Source organism: Danio aesculapii, chromosome 13, assembly GCF_903798145.1.
Source record: "Danio aesculapii chromosome 13, fDanAes4.1, whole genome shotgun sequence".
NCBI classification, from domain to species: domain Eukaryota; kingdom Metazoa; phylum Chordata; class Actinopteri; order Cypriniformes; family Danionidae; genus Danio; species Danio aesculapii.
In genome coordinates, this window is record NC_079447.1 from 23,786,570 (window position 1) to 23,812,499 (window position 25,930).

General features: G+C 33.1%; 1 protein-coding gene across 1 annotated transcript; it reads left to right on the forward strand.

Annotated features, from left to right (window-relative positions):
* cdhr1a (cadherin-related family member 1a) lies at positions 1 to 25,402 on the forward strand. The gene is made up of 18 exons (XM_056471291.1): positions 1 to 61; positions 207 to 212; positions 522 to 617; positions 2,725 to 2,870; positions 2,969 to 3,019; positions 3,098 to 3,187; positions 3,358 to 3,444; positions 5,950 to 6,069; positions 6,179 to 6,322; positions 7,933 to 8,011; positions 8,126 to 8,226; positions 9,059 to 9,262; positions 9,784 to 9,936; positions 11,755 to 11,919; positions 14,016 to 14,083; positions 21,083 to 21,311; positions 21,392 to 21,646; positions 24,865 to 25,402. The coding sequence occupies exons 1-18, from the start codon at positions 1 to 3 to the stop codon at positions 25,381 to 25,383; spliced, it is 2,574 nt and encodes an 857-aa protein (XP_056327266.1). The 3' UTR covers positions 25,384 to 25,402.
* Positions 25,403 to 25,930: the final 528 nt, after the last annotated feature.

The following is a 25,930-nucleotide window of genomic DNA, read 5'->3' on the forward strand; positions in this document are numbered from 1 at the left end:
ATGAAGAATGCAAGGGAAAAACAGTTTTCATCATTTCTTCTGTTAGCGCATTTCTGCTTTGGTACGTATTCATTAACACCTTTGAACTCAGACAACATTCCTTTATTTGATTGTGTAAGCTGCTGAATGCTGAAAATAATCTTGACAACTGTAATGTACTTTGATGTTTCTTTCTCATTCGCATCACCTTTATTCTTGCTTGACAGTAGGAGGTGAGCAAATACAGCCTTGCCTGAACATAAAAAAAAAAAAAAAATCTAAACTTAGATATAAATTCATTTCATAAATGAATTTATATAGTGAAATAGCCTTGGTAAACCAAGGGATATCGAGCCGTTTATGACGTAAGACACCAGTAATCCCAGACAAGTGGATAGAGAGAGTCATTAGTGTTATTACATTATGTGTGATCAACTTGATGTTAGTAAAATGACAAATTGATACAGTTGTCCTCGTAAATCTGGTTATTTTACACTGTTAATTGAGGTTGTGCTAATCTTATATCTGCTTGTTGTTTATAGCACAGAGTGACTATGCACCCTATTTCTATGATAATGGGCCCAACAGTAACAACGGCAATATGGCACTCCTCAATCTATCAGAGGATACACCAAGAGGTAACGTTTTTGTACCATGTGATTTGAAAACTGACCTAGTCTCATCTGGTTAGGTGTAAACCGTATTAACATGGCGACTGTTGTTTTCCTGATACCATGTGTCTTGGTGCAGCATTGGCCATTTTGTTCTTAAGATTTTATTGTTGATCAAGGTATATATTGCTGCAAGTAGGCTAGAGATCACAAATTGACAGATTTTATTGTTTCAAATTGGTTTAGAGCCCTATGACTTTTCCAGTTTATGATTTAGGATTATATAGTTCATTCTGAAATTTCTCCAAATGTTAATCAATGTTTTTCTTTGCATCGAACACGAAAGAAGATATTTTCAAAGAGTGTGGGATATAAATTACAGTTCTCGTAATTTGTGCAAATTTCCTTAGTTATTTCCTTTAGACTGTAACCAGTTGTGATTTTATAACCTGTTTGAATGAGGTGACATTATCTCTTCACAGTTCTGTTATTGAAAATTAAAAGGAAACTTACTAGAATTGACAAATTACTTTTAACAGAAAAGCACAAAAACATTGAGCCGAATCTTTGAGCAGCAAAACGGATATGGTAACTATAACTTAGCAATATGGAATATCAAACACAGTGAACTCAAAAGAGCTCTTTGCCACAGATATTATTTTGATACTAATGCCACATTAAAATACCACATGTAACATTTTTTCATTACAGATAAATATAAAGCCCAAACAAAAAAGAAAAAAAAAGCGGCAGAAATAGAAAGTGCAACCTCTGTATTTCAAATTTATTTGTTTAAAATAATTTACCATTTACTCACACTCAAGTGGTTCTAAACTTTTATGGATTTCTTTTTTTCTGTTGGACACGAAACAGGATTTTTTTGACCAGTGTTGGGGAAAAAAACAGCCATTGACATCCATAATAGGAACAACAATATACTATGGAATTCAATGGCTGTTTTTTCCATAACATTCTTCAGTTTATCTTTCTTTGTGTTCAACAGGAACTCAAGTAAATGATGTCAGAATTTATTTATTTTATTTTTTTTCGGTGAACTGTTCCTTTAAGTATAGTTTAAATCAGTCAAGGCATGTAACGTGATTGTCAGAATATACAGTCTCCTGTTGGACATGCTTGATGCTAAAAAAAGAGTTAAAAGCGTATTAAGCTTTCAAAGAGGCATTGTTCCCTGGTTAGTTTTTTGCTATTTGAGTCTGAGTGAAACACGAACATACTGTGCAAGCTACTTTGAGCCTCTGGTGTTCACTTGAATGGACAGATACATACATGATGTTTGTCCTGGCAAGTTTTTACGTCAGGCAAAGTAAAATCAGGAAAGTAATCAAAAATTTGTCAGCATACTAGACCTGTGCATTTGGTTTTAAAGTGTCAGGAGCCTAATAAACCCACTGCTGTTTGTACAATGCATGTAAATCAAATAACAAAACAAAACGAGAATCATGCACTGTTCTATAGCTCCAATAAGAGTATATTTTAGTGTAGTTAACTTAATATAAACTATACATTGCTAAATTATATTTAATAATATTTAGTAATATATGTTTTAGTATTTAAGTATTTTTAAAAATATATATTTGATCATTTACTTTCTATTGTTTTTTGTTGGTTGAATTCATATTTTTAATATATTATTATTATTATTATTATTATTATTATTATTAATTATCATTCGTTTTTAATTAATTCAAACTTATCTAAATGAACAGATGAAGGAGATGGGTGTCATTATGGGGATTTAATGAAAAGCTAATTTAAATAATGCAATAACAACTACAATTAATTTTAGTTAATATGTTTAACCCCCTCGTTCAGAGTTTACTTAGGTACCCCAGAAGGCTTTCAACATTTAAAGAAAATACTATGGAAGTCAAAGTGGAGCAATTGTTCTTTAGAATTTCTTCTTAAAATATAATAATAATTAAAAAAATGACAAATGTTTAAAAAAAAATAACATATTCATTATAATAGTTCATTATTATAATTATAAAGCTGGCGTCTGGGGCCAACAGTATGACTAAAAATAATGTAATATATTGCAAAACATCAGGACGTCTTCTTGACGTGTGTGAATGATAAACATACAGAACTAATTCCTTAAATCTGTATATTACAGGAACACAGATATATGTTCTTAATGGAACTGACCCAGAAGGCCAGCCAGTAAAGTATGGAATTACCTTTGAACCTGGATCCAAAGAATATTTTCGTGTTCATCCCAAATCTGGAGTAGTAACATTAATAGAGGACCTTGACAGAGAGGTACAGCACACATGGTTTTATTTATAATTAGTTTTAAGTGTGTTAAAATTTGAGTGCTGAGAGACTTATTGTAATACTATGTCTGTTTATTGCCACAGGCACAAGATGAGATTGAAGTCTTTGTTAGCATCTCTGATAGCCTTAATAAAGTAAGTATTATGATTGAGTTAGGACTCATTTGTCTGTATCAAAGATGCGATCTTTCTAATTCTCTGATGTATTGTCAGGTAGTTGAAAAGGTTTCAGTTTTTATCATGGATGCCAATGATGAGAGACCACAGTTTCAAAACATGCCTTCCATTGTAGATGTGCCAGAGGTGAGGAGTCTTGTCTCAGAGAATCTGTCATTAATTATTAGATTCATAATTTAAGCTCTTGTAGAATATATTTTGGAAGATACCTGGCCAGTAAACATTTTTTTATTCACTTACAATTATTAATTAGTAACAAGCTGGTTTGAAAACTCTCTGTGCGTGTTTGAACTTAGAACACGACGTCTGGGAGTAGCATCTATAAGGTGCGGGCAGTGGACAAAGACACCGGCTCGGGAGGATCAGTCACTTACTTCCTTCAGGTAACATCTACTGTAACATCTATGCATATGCCGATATTCAATAATTCAATATATTGTGATAATGAATATTCACAATATTAATATCATGAGAGTGTCACAATATTGTGAATAGTTATTTATTTTTTACACTGAGTACTTTTTAAGAACATTCGATTTTTACAATTTCAGTGGTGAAAACTTAATAGGTAATTGGTTGCCATTTATTATTCATATTCAGTGACACAAAATGGTGTGACCATTTACAGGTCTTTTGTTCTGTACAGTAAAGTTCCTTTTGTTAACATCAGTTCATTTAAGTCAATGTAATGACAACTACAACTAGAATTTATTACATCTTAGCTAGTTCATTTCTCAGTGAGTACATAATCAAAAATTTAAATAAAGATGTAATTTTATTAACTGTAATTAATAAATAACAAAATATAGTAACTGTAATTAATCCGTCTTTTTCTCACTATTGATTTCAACCCATTAATAATGTTTACTTCTGAGACTTTATTGCAAAGTGTTACCTGTTGTATCATTCTTTGCAAATATGTATTTGTTCTCAACATATACAGTAAAAACAATTTAGGTAATTATACCAGTTAAAGTAATGTTTTTACATAGCTTAGGTCTATATAATACTGTACTGTATATATCGTGATAAAAGCTTCAGCAATCAATTGCAACAAGAAAATTTGATACCGGCAGAAGCCTGGTACACTCAAAAAAAGATTTTTGCAGCTTGTTCAATTACTTATTTACAATAAGCTTAAACAACACAGTTCTGGATAATTTTGGGGGAAACCTAATTTATGTTCAATCCACCTAAATTTATTAGCTTAATCGATTATTGTTGGGACAACAAGAATGAATTGTCTGGACCCTGCATTTTTTACAGCGTAGCATCCAATTGAGCGAACTGATAATTATTCCTCTTCATTTTGACCTCTTTTTGCACATTTGTTCATTAATGCAAAGCCCTTGTTAGTACATTCACAAGAGCTGACCTTAACCACTATAACCATGTTCAATATTGTGATGACTTACGTTATGACTTCCATGTACTTATCTTAAATATCATCAAATTACATCACTTTTACCTTAATGTGTAAAACAATTCAAATTGAGCTTTTCACACTCTGCTTAATCCAGAGTTATCATCATTCTAAGTATCACTTAACACCCTGGATAAAGGAAAGTTTTACAATTGTTAGCACAATTTTTATTCATTTATTTTATCAGGGGCAAGAACAAAGCAGAATTAGCACTCTTGTGGTGTTAACTTCTTATTGCAGTGCCAGATGTATGCAATGTGAGACAACAGAATGAAAACAATCAGTTTAGCAGAGCTGGTTTTTATTTATTCAAAAAAGGATAGTGTTGCACATACTGTAAAATGTGTATTACACTATTTAACACCAGTACAGCAGACCACCACATCAAGCATATTCACTATTTCATTTATAAATATGATCTTGTAAAAATAATTTCCATAGCCTGAGTGTAATGAATGCCACGTCTCACATGATTCCACACTCATCTACAGAGTCATTTAGCTTTGTCTTTGTTGGGGTTGCATGAGGTTGCTCTCTCAGGGCTGGGTTGTGTAAAAAGTGCATCTGTCGGTAAAACGTGCCAGAGAAACTGGCAGATTATTCAGCTGTGGCAACGCCTGAAAAGAAGGGAATAAGCCAAAGGAAAGTGAGTGAATAGTTGAAATGTGCAGTACCTGTATGCTTTCAGATTGAAGATTGCACTGTGCCATTTTAACCTGGAATGGGTTATTTATCCTTCAGTGGAACATTGTTTACAGTTAATCCACATGTAAACCCATACCTAAAACAAGCTTTTCATACTGTGCCTAACCCTGGGTTATCGTCATCATTCTTTTTATCTGATTTATGAAACCTTGCTATTTGATTTGTGGCGTTTTCGCATTGTAAACCCCAAAATAACCAAACATGCAGGAAGAAGCAATATGGTGTTTGAATATATCCTTAGCAACCAACAGCCAATTGAATGTTTTACTGTTATGTTTTTTAAGTCTTTGAATTACTGTTTAAATTCAATTTTTAAATATTATTATATTTAAAAAGCTGTTTCACTGTTTTAATGGAGAAATCATGCTAAATGGAGTGCAGAAAAGATTGCTTCATTCTTACTGCAGTTAAAAGCAAAAAGTAAAAGCTTGATTACATTCTGTAATATGGTTATTCACCTTTATGTAAACAGGTTGAATTCTGCAATTGTTCAGTTAACAGCCCTAATACACCAAAAATGCAAATAAGAATGTTAATCTCAGGTTATGAAGGTGTAGTCAATGATGTTATCCTGGTTAAATAAATGTTAATGATTAACCTGTATAAATCATGAAGAGTGTGAATTGTAAAGCAAGATAAGGCCTGTTTCAGGTTTCTGTTTACTTGAGGATTAGAATAATCCAGGGTTAAAGATTTCTGTTTTAAAAGCAAACCCTCCTATTGTAACTCAATGGATGTCTCTGTTTGTTCTTAAATCCAGAGCAGTGAACAAAGCCCAAAGTTTGCTATTGACCATCATAGTGGCGTGCTGCGGATAAAACCTGGAGAATCCCTCGATTATGAGAAATCCCGCACACATTTCATCACTGTGGTGGCAAAGGTGACAGTTGGTCATTTAGTTCTTGTTGTTTTAAAAGGTCAAGCATTTGTTCATCTATTTCCAGCTATTATTTTTCTTCCTGCATCACAATAAAGTATCGTGTTTTCAGGATGGAGGAGGCATTTACAAGGGCAAGCAACAAGTGATGTCATCATCTGCTACTTTGACGATAAATGTGATCGACACTCAAGATTCTCCCCCGATTTTTATTGGAACTCCTTACTTTGGTTATGTCTATGAGGTCTCTTCACCTGTGAGTATCATTACACTCCACAATCATTTTCCTGCATGATATCTTACCAGCATGTGCTTCGGTTGAATTTAAAAGTGAATCTTCTACTTGCTAAATGTTTTTTATGTATCTTAAAATGAAAAATGGGATTATACAGTATATAGACACAACCATTCAAAAGGTCATGGTTGGTTAAAATGTGTTATGTCACTGTGTTACACCCACCAAAGCTGCATTTGTTTATTAAAAATACTGTAAAACACACGTTTTAAATCTTTTTCTGTTATTAAATCTTTTAAAATGCAGTTTATTTTTCTGCTGACTGAATAGAAATCAGAACATGTTTAACATCATTTATCCAACCTTCGGTGTGTTGTGATTCTTCAGATTACTAATAAACTGTTCAAACAGCATTTTTGATATTTGTACAAACAACATATTTTTTCATTTAATGCAATAATAATAATAACAATAATAATAATAATAACAAAATAAAATATTACTTGGTAAAGTTTGTCCATGTAACTTTAAATCTTCTTAAACCTTTGTGGAGTTCCATGCACTACCTGACGAAAGTCTTGTCGTTGATCCCAGTTGTAAGAGCAACAAATAATAACTTGACTTCTAGTTAATCATTTGGAAAAGTGGCAGATGGTAGATTTTTCAGATGATGGAAAAAATCATGGTTTGGGGTTACAGTCAGTATGGGGGCGTGTGAGAGATCTGCAGAGTGGATGGCAACATTAACAGCCTGAGGTATTAAGACATTTGTGCTGCCCATTACATTACAAACCACATGAGAGGGAAATTCTTCAGCAGGATAGCACGCCACACCAAATTTCCTGTAAGCAAAGAAGGTCAAGGTGCTCCAGGATTGGTCAGCCCAGTCACCAGACAAGAACATTATTGAGCATATCTGTGGTAAGATGGAGGAGGAGGTATTGAAGGTGAATCCAAAGAATCTTGATGAACTCTGGGAGTCCTGCAAGAACGCTTTCTTTGCCATTCCAGATGACTTTGTTAATAAGTTATTTGAGTCATTGCAGAGATGTATGGATGCAATCGCCCAAGCTCATGGGAGTCATACACAATATTAATTATTTTTCCACTGCACCATGACTTTATATTTTATACTGTACATTATTTTTGTTAAGTGACAAGACTTTTATCTAGACAAAGTCAGACCTTACTGTTCTAATTAAATAATTAAAACTCGAGGCATGACCATATTTTATTTTGGTAAAATAAGCGTAATCTAGAACCCTTTGCCTTTCATACAGTATACAGCACTTATGACACCAAATGATCAAGTTATTATTTGTTGTTGCTAAATCTTGGATAGGTGGCAAGACTTTTGAACAACATGTGGCTTAAATCAGCTGGAAAAGGCTACAGTATATTGTGCTGCGGCACACACACTCTCAAGACAAAATATACAGTAGCTAATTCCTTTTTATTAAATAAATGGAAAAAATATTTAGCAGTATTTTAGTATGCATTCAAATATCTATTTACTTAACTGCAAATTTGCTAACCAATAACCTTTTAAACAAATTAAACAGCTTCCTCAGATTCAGATATTTTGACAAACTGTTGACTGCTTCTTTTCTAAGATCTAATTTTGTCTACAGGGATCTGAGATATTTACAGTTTCTGCCAAAGATGGAGACATGGATAATCCAAATACGATCATATATTCATTAGATTCTGGTATGTTGTATTGATTATTATTTTGCACATTGATTGATGGCCTGAAAGGAATTTAATAATGACTTTTCAGATCACAACGCTGAATTAACAAACTCAATGTATTGATGTATTCAGGAGCAGATGGGTCTTTTTCCATCAATAAAACCAGTGGAGTCATCACTTTGAATTTGTACCCAGCAGACCTGAGGAGGGAAGTTTTTAATATTAAAGTCAAGGTAAAGGTCTTTGTTTTTCATTTTTATTTATTTTTTTGTGTGTGTTTTTTGTTTAGTATTGTTTTTAGATTTTTATTTTTGTTTGTTTTTATTTGTTTTTATTTTAGTTTATAGTTTAGTTTTGTTTCATTTTGCTCCATTTTGTTTTGCTTCTTTTTTGTTTCATTTTGTTTGGCTTCTTTTTTTTGTTTCATTTTGTTTTGCTTTGTTTTATTTTGTTTCATTTTGTTTGCTTCTTTTGTTTTGCTTCATTTTGTTGTTTTGTTTCATTTTGTTTGAATTTATTTTGTTTTGTTTCATTTTGTTTTGCTTCTTTTGTTTTGCTTTATTTTGGTTTGCTTTATTTTATTTGTTTCATTTTGTTTTGCTTTATTTTGGTTTGCTTTATTTTATTTGTTTCATTTTGTTGTGCTTTTATTTTGTTTCATTTTGTTTTGCTTTATTTTGTTTTGCTTTATTTTATTTCTTTCATTTTGTTTTGCTTCTTTTGTTTTGCTTTATTTTGTTTTGCTTTATTTTATTTTATTTTGTTACATTTTGTTTTGCTTCTTTTGTTTCATTTCATTTTGTTTTGCTTTGTTTTGTTTTCTGGTGTCAGATGTTGCTTGGCAAGCGATCGCTGCTTTCCTGGATCTCTGACTTGAGACTGAGCTTAATCCAGTTTCAGAAATAAGCCAATTACTAAAATCTATCTCTGTCCTTAGTATTTAGCAACATCTCTTTTATACGTGTGTGTCCCCATTGTATTTTGTGCCAATAAATGCAACAGGACTGCCGGTTGGTATTTACAGTAGCTGTAACAATAATAATCAGTGATTTCTTACTTTCTCAGGCTTTGGAAATCAGTGCAGAAGGAAAACGCTTGGACTTCGCCACCACCACTGTGACCATTCGGGTAGTGGATCTGAACAACCATCCACCCACATTCTATGGAGAGAATGGACCTCAAAATGTGTTCGAATTAACAATGTATGAACATCCTCAAGAGGGAGAGTTTCTGAGGGGCTTGAAAATCACAGTCAACGATTCCGACCAGGTCAGAAACATCTTTCTTTTATTTTTGCAATGGGGTTTGTTGTAGCAAAAAATAGTTTGAGCAGATTTAGAGCCATTACAAAGAAAATCTGGTTATTTGTTTTTGGTTTTAAGAGAATTTAATACACGCTGATTGAGTGTTGCAGTGGTTTTGTAGTGCAAAAAGTGCCATTATTTAAAAATAAGAGATAAGACACCATTAGTTTAATGCGTTACTTCCATGTTTTTTTAAGAGCGATTTTTCAATCATAATAAAACATTGTCATTTATATTACGTAAACGCACCCAAACAAGCAGGTGGTCCCTTTTAAGCTTTTGTCATATTATGCAATAACATTTTCAGTTATTTAGCATTTAGTCACATTCAGATTTATCACACAGAAACAAGATCACATGGATGAGCACAGTTGATGATATGATGATTTACATTCATTTAGAATCACTTTGACATATTCCAGTTCTGTGTTTTAATAGCTTACTATGAAAGGTTTGTAATCAAAAGTGATGAATATTTGTTTTTAGGGATCAAATGCAAAATTCAACCTCAGACTGGTGGGCCCAGGCCGCATGTTAAGAGTGGTTCCTCAAACTGTTCTCAATGAAGCCCAAGTCACCGTCCTAGTGGAGGATTCTGCTGCAATGGATTTTGAAAAATCACAATTCCTGACTTTTAAGGTAGAACATTTTTGTTTTGGAAAAGCTATTCACAAATAATAATGTAATTTTAATAATTTTAACATGATTTACAGAACACACTATGAAGTCATTCAGTGTAACAGGGTTTCATAACTCTTGTCAGGGATGTTTTGAGCAAGAATAAAAAAAAAATTATGACATTATGACATAATATTAATAAAATACTCTATGAAAAGATAGCAGTCATGAAATACTATAAAATAATTACCAAAATTATTTTATTTTTTTTCTTCATTTATTATACTTCGCCACTATCCTTCAAACCAAAAATATTTGACCTATTTGCCACCTGATTTGAATGTTATCACTTGATTGCATGGGCATTATCAGTGGTTATCAGCTGATAGATATGGGCCAGTAGGTATGGTACTGGTATACTCAGAAGGCTGTTATCATCCATCCACATGATTAATCAGCTATAGATCACATACGGCTGCGGCTGAAAGTTAGCGAGAATTCTTTATATTATAATAATTTCCCATTAATTGTATTTTATTAAGTCTACCCCAACCCTAAACCCAACCATTACAGCAATGTAAAAACAGATCTGCGTCTAGAGTCTTCTCTATTAGTGTAGCCGAATAACCGCAATAATTCTTTATATTATTTATACAATTTCCCATTAATTGTATTTTATTAACGTCTACCCCAACCTTAAACCCAACCCTCACAGTTATATAAAAACAGATCTGGATCTGGAGTCTTCTCTATTAGTATAGCTGATTACCCATGTGGATGGACAATAACAGCCCTCTGAGCCTACTGGTAGGTGCAAAAGGCCCCTACTGGCCCATATCTATCAGCTGATAACCACTGGTTCCCATTCAATCAAGTGATAACATTCTAAGTGGGAGCATTTGGCAACTAGACATTTCAATATTTAAATGATGTATTTTTTTCATTCATTCATTCATTCATTCATTCATTCATTCATTTTCTTTTCGGCTTAGTCCCTTTATTAATCCGGGGTCGCCACAGCGGAATGAACCACCAACTTATCCAGCACATGTTTTTCGCTGGGGATGCCCTTCCAGCAGCAACCCATCTCTGGGAAAATTATGTATTTTTAATTTGTTGACATTTTTTAAGATCAGTTATTGTTTAATTTAATTTAATATATATTTCTTACAATATCAATACGCATCTTGTTTCCTTGTTCCCATAAATATATTTGTTACACTGTATAAAGATTATTTGGCTCTCATTTTAAAAATAATGTTTGCAAAAGTTATTTAAACTATTAATTAATCATTTTCTTTGTATATAAAATCACTTCTGTAATTTTAATTGTATGAAATTGGACATCTCATCTTTGATACTTATAAATTATGGACTTTTATTTATGGACTTTTAATTAAGGACAAAAAAATATATTGTTTCATATAGTCCTTCATTGTATGGGAAATAATAGCTAATTTAACAGTAAATACAATAAAATACAGCAGCAGATATTTTTTCACAAATGAATGATTTTTCAGATTGAAAGTATTAAACAAAAAGTAAGTCAAATTAATATTATTATAAGGAAAAAAAGGACTGTTAATGTTATCTTTCTTTTTATTCTGTTTAAGTGTATCAATAGACAAGAAAGTTACTTGACAAAAAACAACAACTTGCTTTTGCATTAAAAGGCAACTAAAATTAAATTATCAAATACATTTTAATTGATCATACATGTAATTGAGACCCTACATGATTATATATTATCAAGACTTTCTAATACATTGCATATAGTAATTTATAGCAATCAGTGACGTTTAATCAACTAAAATGTGTTCAAATGTTCATTGTTTGCAGCTACTGGCCGTAGAGATTGACACACCAGAGAGATTCAGTGCCACGGCAGACATTATCATTCATCTACTGGACACCAATGATAACGCTCCCAAATTCACCTCTGATTTCTACATCGCCCGGATCCCAGAAAACTCACCCGGAGGATCTAATGTTGTGTCTGTGACAGTGAGTACAGAACGTTCTAGACATTGTAAACACAAAAAGATTAACATGTTCGTCATCCTCTCTTGACTACGCTGAGTTTCGGGAAAAAAGACGCATTATACGCATTATTAATCTAAATATAACATTTGAGGGGTTGGAACAGAATCCAAAATCATGCTAAACGGTCTATTACATGGTAAGCTGCCAGATGGCTATCATTTTCATTCAGTTGTGTAACGCTAAAACCCCAGATTTGTGCTTTATTAGACAAAAATATCATCAGGATGAGGTCAAATTATTATGACGGTCAGATGGCAATACTGTCACGTCTCTTTTTTCACGTCTCTGTATCAGAATCCTTAAGTGAAATGTTTTTTTGTTGCTGTTGTTCATATAATCTGATAACTTTTGACATTTTATTATATGTTTTTTTTTTATTTTTAATTTTTTGAAAACACATGATAGTGATTTAATTTGATTGTCTTTAAAATCAAAATGAGTACAAAATGCAGTACAGCAGTTTGGGATCTGTAAGTCATATATTAATTACCAAAATTATTTTAAATTGCACTAAAATTTGAACATTTTTGTGTATTTATGATGAATTCAGCTGTGCCATCATTTGGAATGTGACATTTAAACAAATACATTAAAACAATTAATTTTAAATGTAGTAATATTTGACTTGTTAAACAATTTAAATTGTTTTACTGCATTTATTAAAAAGACACATTATCCTAAATTATTTAATTTTTAAATATTTTTCAAAAAAAAAAAAATACTATTAAGCCCCAATTCTAGGGGAAAATAACTACATGGGCATAATAAACACAATGAGGTTGTGGTGGATGTTTTTCCAAGGAAAACAACAACAAAAACATGCAAAAGATCCCCTCCAGTTGACAACCAAACGTGGACACAGTTTAGAGTAATTGAATGGATTTATTGTAGGTAAAATAAGCAATTCAAATGAGCATCCCTTCAGGGTGGTCACTGGCCAAAATAACAAACAAAAGAATCTGCAAAGTTAATAAACTAAATAACCTGTAAATCTTTAAAGAAAAATACAGGAAGCTTACCTTCCTCCCTTAACATAAACAAAGATAATAGTAATCAAAATAAATAGGCAGGCCATGCACACCAACAAGCTCAAACTCTGAAAAAGTTGCAACCATACGCGGATTTTTTTTAAAAATAAAGTTTGGTTGTCAGCTGGAGGGGTAGGGAAACCCAGCAACAGTCGCACCAAAGTTAGCTCCTTGAACTCTGCCGGAAGTTCCGTTTTATACGTAGCTCTCTGTGACAAGCAGTCATTTGGAATTAGCACAGGAGCCTATGGAATAGGAAAAAAACAACACAAGACGGCGGGACAAAAGGGAAAAAAACACATACAATGCTTAACAAAAATAAGTAAATAAACTTTAATCGTAACAATACTGTAATTAACATTATTATTATTATTATTATTATTATTATTATTATTATTATTATTATTATTATTATTATTATTAATAATAATAATAATAATAATAATAATAATAATAATAATGTTACATTATTCTTTACTAAAATGCAAATAAATTAATTTTTGATATATATTTTTAAATAGAAAACTAAATTAAATTCAATTGAAGTATTTTCTCAATGCTTTTTTATTTCGTTATCTGTATTTATAAGAAATTTACATTTGCCGTCACAGGAATTAATTCCATAAAAAAAAATTAAAAATCAATCTCATTCATTGTCATTCTCCAAATATTTCCCCATTGCATGGGTCTAATGCTAAACTCTGTCCATCAGAAAGTAAACTTGTCCTGCTCTGCCCTTTATCAGCGGATATAGAGATTGAACTCTGTTGAGATAAACTAAGTGCTCGTCATGCAGCATTTATCCCGTTTCTGCTCTACAATTTTGGTAATGACCTGCCTGATTTTGACCTTGGACATAAAAACATGGTACAACCAGGAACACAAATAATAAACAAATCCCACATCCCCCCTAATGGTCTGCCTTTTGGCTCAAAACGTCATCTGGTCTGTTACGTAGATATTGGCATCGCAGTTATTCATGAGAACAGATGCCAGCTGATGACGTTTGTCCCCTTCTGCTCTCCACAGGCCATGGATCCCGATTCTGGTATATGGGGTGTAGTCAAATACTCCATCTATGGCTCTGGAGCCGACATGTGAGTATTCATGTTTTTTTACACTTTCATTTTAATTTTTTTGTTATTATTATTACCTATTAAAAAATATAGTCAGAGTTCAGAACACATATATACACACACACACAGTTGAAGTCAGAATTATAACCCGCCCTGAATTATTAGCCCCCTGTTTATTTTTTCCCCCAATTTCTTTTTAGGTTAAACACATTTCAACACATTTCTAAACATAATAGTTTTAATAACTCATTTCTAATAACTGATTTATTTTATCTTTGCCATGATGACAGTAAATAATATTTCACTAGATATTTTTCAAGACACTTCTATACAGCTTAAAGTGACATTAAAAGGCTTAACTAGGTTAATGCTCTGTTAAACATCATTTGGGAAAAAAATCAAAGTGGGGCTAATAATTCTGACTTCAACTGTGTGTATAATGTGTGTAACATCATAACATCCATACATGTCATATTTGCATGTCAACATACATATACAGTTGAAGTCACAATTATTTGCCCTCCTGAATTATTAGCCCCCCTGTATATTTTCCCTCAATTTCTGTTTAACGGAAAATATTTTCTTACAACACATTTCTTAACATAATAGTTTTAATACCTCATTTTAGTAATTGATTTACTTCATCTTTGCCATGATGACAGTAAATAATATTTAACTAGTTATTTTTCAAAATACTAATATTCAGGCTTAAATTGGTTGATTAGCTTAACTAGGCAAATTAGGGTAATTAGGCAAATCATTCTATAAAGATGGTTTGTAAAAAGGACAATAAAAGAAAATATAATATAAGACAATAAAAGAAAAAAATTGCTTAGAGGGCTAATAATATTGACCTTAAAATAGTTTTTGAAATAATTTAACGCTTATTTTATTCTTGCTGAAATAAAACAAACAAGACTTTCTCTAGAAGAAAAAAAATAGTACAGGAAATACTGTGAAAATGTCCTTGCTTTAGTAAACATCATTTAGGAAATATTTTAAAAAAAAAAGGAAAAAAAAAAAAGTCACAGGAGGGCTTATAATTTTGACCACAAGTTTGACTACATATTAAAACATTTGACTCATTCCAGAATTACTTTTCCCATTTTTTTTAACTTTAACTAGAATGATATAAAAAAAACGTATAATTTATCCATTATGGATCTCTTAAATATGAGAGGGAACATTTGATTCTGTTACTAGCTGTTGTTTAATTCATAGTTGAACTTTTTTAAACAATAAAAGAAGGCAAGGCAAGTTTATGTATATAGCACATTTCAAACAAAGTGGCAATTCAAAGTAATTTACGTAAACATGAATAAAAGAGATAAGTATAAGAAAATAAAAACTAATAATAAAAGTGATTAAAACATAAAAAATAAAAGAATCTTTCTTTTTTAAAGATAAAAAAAAAGAAAGACATAATAGTGCGATCTAACTGATGTAGCACAGTGCTTATTCAGTAAAGGCACAGCTAAACAGATGTGTTTTCACTCTTGATTTGAATGTGCCTAATGTTGGAGCACATCTGATCATTTCTGGAAGCTACTTCTAGCAGCAGGGGGTATTGTAGTTGAAGGCGGATTCAACCTGCTTTGACTGAACCCTTGGAATTTTTAGTTTTTATAATCCTAATGATCTGAGTGATCTATTATGTTCGTATTCAGTGAGCATTTTACACCATTTTGTGATACTAACCTGGATTTTGTGATGCAAACCAGATACCACATGGTATGTCTAAAACTATAGGGCTGCATGATATTGGGAAATTTTTTTTTTGATTTTCTGTGATTTATATTGCGATATGTCACCAGATGTCTCCTCTATTTGAAATGAATTAATAATTTTTGATTGATTGGGATGATTTTGTAGGGGAGTTCATCTTCATAAAATTGAATAAACAAATTCCGAACAGAGATAAATACAGTAAAGTAAATGGAGCCTAACAGCATACAGAAATAAAATAATCAAATGTGTAATAAAACTGTAGTCTTCATTGTATAAGTAAATTAAATAAAGTTAATCTTTGTTAAAGCTAAACACTTAATAATTCCTTGTGCCTTAATGCTTTAAACTTTACTTTAAACTATGTTTAAAAAGCTTACAGTCACAGGCCTTAAAACACACACAACTGATGATTAAACTGAAATGACGCCACAGTTGTACCTGGCCAGCTTTAATACTGAATTCACATTGCACATCTTTTTCTTGTGCTTTTTCTATCAGTGCTTTAAATATTGTCATAAATTTAGAACCAATGAACAAAGGGACACCCACAACATGTTTTTTTTTAAGTGAAATAAGTACAAATATTACAGAATACATGTTTCACGCAAATGTTTATTTAACTTAATGGTGTAAATACACAAAACAATTATGAAACATTTACTCAAATATTTAGTTAGATAGTTGAAGCTGAATGTAAGATTCAGGATGCAAAGAAATGGGTATAGTGGAGTCTTTTAGTCAATATTTTCAAGACAAAATGTCCATAATTACACATACAAACATTTTTTTATTTTATTTTAGGGATTATTTCATTGAAGTTTTTGAAAAATTATAAAATATACCTGCAATTCTCTCTCTCTCTCTCTCTCTCTCTCTCTCTCTCTCTCTCTCTCTCTCTCTCTCTCTCTCTCTCTCTCTCTCTCTCTCTCTCTCTCTTCTCTCTCTCTCTCTCTCTCTCTCTCTCTCTCTCTCTCTCTCTCTCTCTCTCTCTCTCTCTCTCTCTCTCTCTCTCTCTCTCTCTCTCTCTCTCTCTCTCTCTCTCTCTCTCTATATATATATATATATATATATATATATAGCATGTGGAGTATGTTCACAAGTACCTAAAAGTATAATGGAACAAGTAAAGCATACACACACACAATAAATTAATAACAAAGCCTAACAGGCGAGGTTGTCCATAGCAGCTACTAAACTGTCAAAAAGATGTCAAATAATTTTTCATATTGACTTTTGGCATGACAACAAACTTATTTGAATAAGTTAATCAGGTTTCAACATAATGTTTTGTTATACAAAGTTAACAGCTGGAGCAAGTGTCTGGGGAGAGGGACGTCTGGGGTTCTCTCCTAAGACTGCTGCCCCTCGCGACTTGGTCCCGGAAAAGCGGTGGAAAATGAATTAATTTTAGTCATATTTTATATTGACGTAAATTGAAAAGACTAGAAAAGTTCATTTGATTGAACTAAAAAATGTTAGCAATAATTTTTACAATTTTTATATTTTTTTGATAGGATTGAGGATTTCAGTAGGTTTTCTGTTGGAAATCATTTTTTTTAAATCTGTAAACTATGTGTAACTTCATCCATTACCAGGATTTCTTCAATGATCCTAAACATTTTTTATTTATATATATTGTTTTATTAATGTTAATTGATAGTGATATCTTCAAGCAAATTCAATACATTTTACAAGCAGCAAGAAGAAACACACATAAATATTGTTCTGTTTTAGTTTTTGTGCCTTTAATATTTTCCATAAGCAGAAATAAAAGGTTTCTAGGTATTTTGTATCCAATAAATCATCCCAAAAAGATCGTCACAACTTGTAAAGATATGTGTGGTATCTGACCTAACTGTCCACACACTGCTATCTCTTTAAACTTCAAAGTTATAAAGAAGCACTTCCTCTTGTTTTCAGAGAGTCTGTGGTCTTTTTAAAGCTAAAGATCCAACTGATGCAATGCCAGCTGACTGGAATAAGCCACATGGGGAAAAAAAAAACAGTCGCTTATGCAACATCATTATCTACAAAAACCCGGACTATTTAGTGAATGGGAGAAGAGAGGGGATGAAAGAGCACCTTAAATTCATCACAGACGCTAAAGCAAGAATTTCAAAAGCATTTTCAAGAACTTTCAATAAAGCTTCATGTTGTTGTAAGATTTGCTAGCTGTACTCAGGACTAGCTGTACCCAAGAGGGTTTTATTTTTATTTTTATTAGATTCCAAAGGCAAAGCTTGCATATCTGAACTATTCAGAATGTCTTGGAGCAGATTTTTTTTCCTCCGACCCTTAAATATTCCCAAACTCATAAATTCATAAAATCTCTGATAGTTACATGTTTGTTATGTTTTTCAGAGCATGAATGCATTCCATATGAATGTGTGAGTCATGGTTTGTAGGCAGAAAAGCCTGTTAAATCTTTGCAGTGCGCTTCATTTGTCTTGCTGTTTGGTCTTTATTTCAATCCTTTATTTGGAAGGCTAATTGAGCATGGGATCTTTTCTGGATGATTCTGCCAGACAGACCACACGCAGCATGTTAATAGCAGCTTATGCCTTGTGTTATTCACCTGATAATATTCAGACTTTTAGGCTTCATTCTTCACATTTTATCATTGTCTGTATTTATATCTAGTGGATTACAGCAGAATTCACCAGAATGATTCTCTATATGGAATCAAAGAAGTTAAATTTGTAGAGCACTGCACACAAAGAGTTACCTGGCCCTCCATCTTGGTTAATCCACTAATGGGATTTGGGCAGGAAATAGACTGTTCTCCTGCTCATGTAACAGCCCGCTTAAAGGAGAAGTGTGTCATTTCTTGCTAGAAACAATGAGCTGGTGTGTGTAAATACATGCATACATACATACAAAAATGCATTTCGTTGCCTTGTACTTGTACATGTGTGATGACAATAAATTGAATCTAATCTAAAAATACACTGAAATGTATTTTAAAATAAAATACCAAATATTTTAATTTTAGGTGGATCAAAATAATCTAAATCAAAATACTGCAGCCACAAATGTATCAAAATAAAATACAGTATTTTGTATTTTAAAAATACTACAAAATACTTTTACAAAGGAGCATGACATTTCTTTGCAAAACTTCTATTAATTAGACCTATTCAATCAATCCCTTCTCTATTAAACTGACCTAGTGAAGTAAACAATGTTTGATAGCGAATATGGCTTGTAAAATTGCCATCATCTCTGTACAATGATTATATTTAACCTCTTAATATTTCAAAAGGGTGTTAAATAAAGAGTTCATTTGACATTTTTTTTTTTTGTTTGTTTAAAGAATTTTTCAGAAATCCATTTTTTTTGCTATTGAAGTCTTCAATACTCAATGTAAAAACTGTATTAGGAGTTTTTGGTTATTAAATATTTATGTTGTGACATCTTAAGGCTTACGTCTTTCCTCTACATTAACTATACAGTGGACCTACTGATCAACTACAGGCATTTAAAACAGCCAATGAAGTACTGTAGGAATCGCCACTGTAGGGCTTATTTTATGTTGTTTGTTTTAACAACAAACATTTGGCATCAGCAATCCATCCAAAACCATTATTATTTGTACAGTGTACTCTTTCTCCTAATATTTTTTCAAGTCTTCTTTAAATAGAAGAGGCAATAACATCCAAAGCACTAGTCAGAGGGTGCATTTATATGATGTAGCTTGATTTACTGTAGATTTCCTACAATTTTTTGCTTTTGTATTTTGATACAAAATATTAAGCCATTTTCATCAGCCCTACCAAATACAAATTACAAAATGCTGTTTTGTATTTAAAATACGTGTTTGAAATACATGTATCATAAATACTGCCCATCTCTGACAACACATACATACATACATACATACATACATACATACATACATACATACATACATACATACATTCATACATACTGTATGTGTGCTCTTTATAGAGAAAGAAAGAAATATATGTGTGAATATGCTTATTTACAATTTGGTCTGGCATTGCGGTGTGTTTGTTCTGACCATTTTTGACATTAAAAACTGTCAAAAAGTAAAACTGAACAAAAAGGTCTGTGTTAACATTTTTTAGTTTGAAATATATCTTTCTTTTATATATGTCTTTATAGTCATTTATATTACGGTACAGTTTTCTATTAATTCACAGAAAAATGACAAACATTCTTTTATTTAACCAATATCATTGGCATGTTTGCTAATAAGATTAAATGATGCCAAAAAATATTAGTAATTTTGTCTTTGTATTCATTGATTGCACCTCTAAAAGAGAATTGTATGCATATTGTACTATATGTTCATTTCTTGTATCTCTAATCACATGTACACACAGAAATAATCTTAGGTGCCATTTTGCAAAGAAAACCTCAAGAGTAATGGCTGCTGAGAAATCTTCTTTGTCAGAAGTAAATTACATTTACTAACACATCACAGAGTTATTTTGCATTCTAATATTTCACAATATTCCTGCTTTTACTGTATTTTTGTTCAAATAAATGTAGCTATGTCTCTTATAAAAGCATAAAAACATCTTAATGACCCTGAACATTACAACAATAGAGTGTGTTCAGTAAACTATATAAACGTAGACATGATGTTAAGATTAAATAACAGCAACAGAGTGTATTCAGTAAGCTACACTGTGATTATTTTGACCATATCATCATTTTATCCATAATTTCTTAACTCCAAGCTGACAAACTTAAATGCTTATTTGATTTAATGCATATCAGCTGATTTGTGTAAAGAGGGAGCATGTGGCCTAAGATTAACACCCTATATCAAGGTGCACAAAAGTATTTGTCAGTTTCTTCTCCGTGGGAGAAATAGGACAAAAAAGAGACTTTGAAAAAACAAAAATTGGAAAAAGTCTTTACAATTCTTGAAGTATCTATGGTGTTAAGGTTTTTTATTTTTAATAAATTTGCAAAATCTTTTTTTTTTTCTTTCACATTGTCATTATTGTATTGTGTGTAGAATTTTGAGGAAATAAATACATTTAATCTATTCTGGAATAAGGCTGTAACATAAAGAAATGTGGAAAAAGTGAAGCGCTTTGAATAGAGATGCACTGTATATACATGTAGACATGATGCTAAGATTAAATTACAAAAGAGTGTATTCAGTAAACTATATAGACATGATGTTTTGTCCTGTTGACTCTTTTACACTGTGTTCTCAAAGCTTTAAATCATGTTAACATGTACATGTACAACTACCGCTTTCTAATCCCGATTTTCCCTATAAAACTAATTTCCTGTCCTCTATTTTTTACGCAGCTTTCTCATTCAGGCTGATTCTGGAATCATCTACACTCAGCCTTGGGCCAGTCTGGATGCTGAGGTCAAATCCAAGTATAACTTCTACGTGAAAGCCGAAGACCCTGAAGGAAAATACAGCCTCGCGGAAGTCTTTGTCACCATTACTGACCTCAATGACCATCCACCAGCGTTTAATGAAAACTCTCTGGAGCAGACCATGGTGATTGGTGCACCGGTCAAAATAGAGGTATGTTGCTTACTACTTTTTGAAATGTTTCTGCTTCTGACTTGAGAAACTGTAAGTTGACTGGGGTTGATGATTTGTAGGCGATTGATGAAGATGCAGAGGAGCCCAACAATCTCATTGAATACTCCATAATGAAAGCCGACCCAGACAACATATTTGACATTAATGCAGACACGGGAGAAATAAAACTGAAGCCGTACATCAAGTCAATGGACATTGTCCAGAATATCACCAATCAGAAAGACTGTACCTGGTCTGTTGTTGTTCAGGCTAAAGACAGAGGTTCACCATCCTTCAGCACAACCACAGTGGTAAAAATTGACATCACAGAAGCGGTGAGTGTTTATTAGTGCTTATTAGAATCCTTCTTCAATGCATGCTTGTAAATACAGTGTTTGTAAAGTATATTTTTCTTTTTTTTTTTAAAGAAAACTATCAAAATAGTATGAGTTTGTGTTATTGTGTGCTTTACAGATCAAATCCAGAATGCTTTCATACTTCTTGAGTCTGAGAACTCGGCCCTGGACTGTTTTCGGCATATGTTTGAGCATTGTAGTCTTCGCCATCTGTCTGACCATTTTCATATCCACATTCATTTTCTGGAAATCTGTGAAAAAGTCCCGGGTCCAGCCAAAGGGCAAGATCAGAAAGATTATTAGGAGGCCCTGACCATGAGAAATTTTGATTCTGACATAAATACCACTCCTTTTTTCCATCCTACCATCATTTTATTGTTTAAATGAAAGTAAAAAGTCTGTAAAAGAGTACACAAGCACACTTATAATACATATTTTTTCAGAAAGATTTTATTCTGCACTTATTTGGCTCAGAACGATCACCCATTTCTCCATTCAGTCAAAATTATAGAGTATTTCACCAAAAAAATACAATTCTATCATCATTTACTCGCCCTTCATTTGTCACAAACCTGAGTTTTCTGCAGAACACAAAATAAGTTATTTTGGATACCTTTTGGAAGCTGGTAACCATTGACGTCCATAGTATTTATTTTTCCTATACTATGAAAGTCAGTCATTACCAGTTTCTGACATTCTACAAAATATCTTCTTTTGTGTTCAATTTAGCAAAGAAACTCTTAAAGGTTTGGGGCACATGGAGGGTGAGTAAATAGTGAGGACATTTTAATTTTTAGGTCAGCTATCCCTTTAATAATAGAGATTGACAATGAGACTGCATGGTCTTAATTCTGGGTGCCCCATTCAACCCTTCTGATCTTGTCTAAATGTGCAACCAGACTCTTTGTAACTGATTCATTTTTAAATTGAACACCAAATCAATTGTAATCAATCTATTCTCTGCTGTTGAGATGCCATGCAGTCACACTGTATTTATTATCCTGAGCAGCTCTATTAGACATTTCTGATCTATGCAGTAGTGATGGGCACCTTTAAAGCACTGCTAACTTAAACTTAGAAAGAAATCATTCTTTCTGCAAGTGATTCGGATCAAGCTGAAACAATTGAGAACATTTCAATTTCACTAGCTTGCCACTAGGGGGCTATCATATCTCTGACTCCATGAACTAGTATCTGCTCTCAGATCAATTATATAATTTTGTAGAGAGTTTTAGAACACATATCTGTAATTAGAGTTTCTGTAATGAGAAGAAAATATGTCTGCATTAATAAGAGTTAATATTCACTTATTGACCTGATTAACCAAGTATAACCCTACTGGTATATTTGCTCTGTAAATAGGGTTCAAATGAGCGTTTCTCACATGGGAGGAAGGAACACTAACTCTCACTGTGTCGTCACTCTCATGACTGGAGAAGAAAGCTCCTACTAGCTTCTGTTACATTTCCTCAAAACAGTCACAGCGCCAATGTAACCCCTCCCGTTCAACACACCCCACTGGGAAAGGGATTTAAACAATATTTTCAGCATGGTACAGTAGTTAGAGGCAATGTTTAACCCATGCAATGTTTAACCAAATGGCAGATGTGTCAATCTGTGTTGTCGACTAATGTGCTTTGTGAGGCTAGGGGAGTGAGGTTTACTCACACAGCTTTTACTAGCTGCCCTCAGGTACACTCATCCCACTAAACCTCAGTCTTATGCCTGTAATGTCACCATTGTAACTCCTCCAGTTATACTCACCCCACCCTAAATGGGATTTAAACCGACATGGGAGGAAGGATTACATACAAGGACACTAAAGAGAGTGTCAGTCACTTGTGTGCCTTATGAGGCCAAGGGGATGAGGTTTACTCGCACAAACTCTTATTAGGTGGCCTCAGTTACACTCATTCCACTAAACCTCACTCACATTTGGGTTACAACACTACTATAACCCCTCCAGTTCTACTTTCCACAACTTTGAACTGGAGTTTCCAACATGGGAGGCAGGTGGACTAACAAGGAATCTAAAGACAATGGCTGCGTCTGAAACCGCCTACTAAGTAGGTTCAGCATTTCAATTTCAGTTTACTACTCAACTGTTAGAAAAGTATGTTCTATACAGTAGGAATGTGAACAGTATGAATGGAATTCGGACGTACTACATCCAACATTTTGTCATGGTCATGCAACCTACCTGCATCAGTTGCGTCGCTTCACTCCCATATATGAATTCTGTCGCGGGGCATAATGGGATAGCGCACGGGATGCATGGGATGCGCACTTCAGAATCTCGCCGGAAGTATTAGGTCATCAGGTACGTCTCGCATACTGATTTTTGAATTCTGTGAATTTGGACATACTACTCGGCTCCCATACTGATTTTAGCGTACTATACAGTATGGAAGTATGCGGTTTCTGATGCAGCCAATAACTAATCAGCAGGGCCAGACAGAATCTGCAGACATTTTTTTTGCTATTTCTACAGAGAATTTTGTAAAAAATCTGCGGATTTATGCGTAATGATTTTGGAAGTTTCACAACTAAAAACTTAATATATAAAATAAAAAATAATACCTTTTTAACCTGTATTTATTATTTACAATGCAAATCCAATTAGATCCACTTATTTGGTAAACAAAGCAAGTCTCTCATATAATAAAAGACAGAAAATATGACTTTACGAGCTGCATTGTAAATAAATCAAATAAACACTTTTATATTAGTCCATATTATTACTGAAATTAATTTTAAAACTGAATAAATATAAATGTACAAATATTTACACAAGTAAAAAAATACATTTAATGATGGGCTAAAAATCTGCGGAAGTCTGCTGATTTCTGCACGCACAGATTCCATGTGGGCCTACTAATCTGTCATTAATCTACCTCTTGATGCCAGGGAAGTTTACTTGCACATCTTCTATTAGCCAGCCTTGGTTACAAACATCCCCCAAACCTATCTTCCATCCGGGTCACGGCACCAGTTTAACACGTCCACATTTAATTCAAATATTTGAAAAGCTTAATTTTGCCCATCACTACTACTAAAGGTATTTAGACTGCTATTGGCTTCTTAGAACTGGTTATCTGCCTCGCTTTTACTATGTCTCTCAGAGCAAAAAGTGAGCAGCCTACAGTATATCATTCATGAGTCCTATGGACTTGACTTCTCTTTGTGCTCTTTTACAGACTCCACTCAAGGGACCTTTGACGTCCTTTTTTATGAATAGTAGGGAAAATCCCATGCATTTCCTAGGCTTGATCAGTGGTGTCATTCTAATCTTAGTTTTTGTGACAGTCGTTATCTCTACTGTTATATTTGTGAGAAGAAACAAGGCCAACAAGATTCTACCTTCACGTCGCATCATACGAAGGAAGCGTAAACCCCAGAAACAAGACGACTTCCAAGAACCATTCAGAGAAGAGCAAGAGATCCCTAGAGCAGACAATGTCAACTTTAACAATAACATCAAAGTTTGTTCTCATCGAACACCTCCATCACCCCCGAATGCCCCCGTCATGCCTCCACCGTTGCCAAGTCACTGTAGACATGGTGAACGGGAATGGACTGTACCTACAGTTTCTGCATCTGTAGCGTCCAAATCAAAGAAGAAATCTCACCGGTGTAAAGACAATCCTGTCAACACAGCGCTAGTTTCTGAGCTCAAACTTAAACTGGAACAGAAAAACATGGCAAACCGATACTGATAAGTTGAAATGCATGTGAAAATCCCAGCGTTCAATGGAAAGCAGACAGTTTCCCAGGCTAATTCATTGACAAGTTTCAACAGACAAGGATGATTTCAGGAAGGATTTGCACAAGTACAAGATCCCAGCAGGCCAACTCTGCAAGCTACTTACTGTATACTTCCCCTACTGCGTGCAGAGTTCAGCTGGGATTGCAAGCTGAACCTAATGAAAATGGGGGAAAGTGTCACTAGCCAAGACTAACACCCTGCTAATCACTATGACACCGTGCACTGCCCTCTTCTGGGTGGAAAATTACAGCTTCGCATTTACTTTAAGCTTCTTGGATATTTTTCCATCTGTGGATACCTTATTCAGAAATAGAAATTTGATTGCAGATCATTGAAAGAAATTAAACATGCCTGATCTTTTTTATATTAACTATTCATCAGATGATGTTTGTTTTACCTAGTATGTGGTTTTCAAAAGGGAACAATGTTTTGTTATTATAATTATATATTTTTTACAACGCAGTAGTTTCCGTGAGGCTACCAAATACATGCATTTT

Excerpts from the sequence above, each read along its gene's own strand:
- cdhr1a (XM_056471291.1), top strand. The coding sequence starts at position 1 with ATGAAGAATGCAAGGGAAAAACAGTTTTCATCATTTCTTCTGTTAGCG. Across the intron at positions 3,188-3,357 it reads CCATTGTAGATGTGCCAGAG|AACACGACGTCTGGGAGTAG; the intron begins GTGAGGAGTCTT and ends GTTTGAACTTAG. Across the intron at positions 3,445-5,949 it reads CAGTCACTTACTTCCTTCAG|AGCAGTGAACAAAGCCCAAA; the intron begins GTAACATCTACT and ends TCTTAAATCCAG.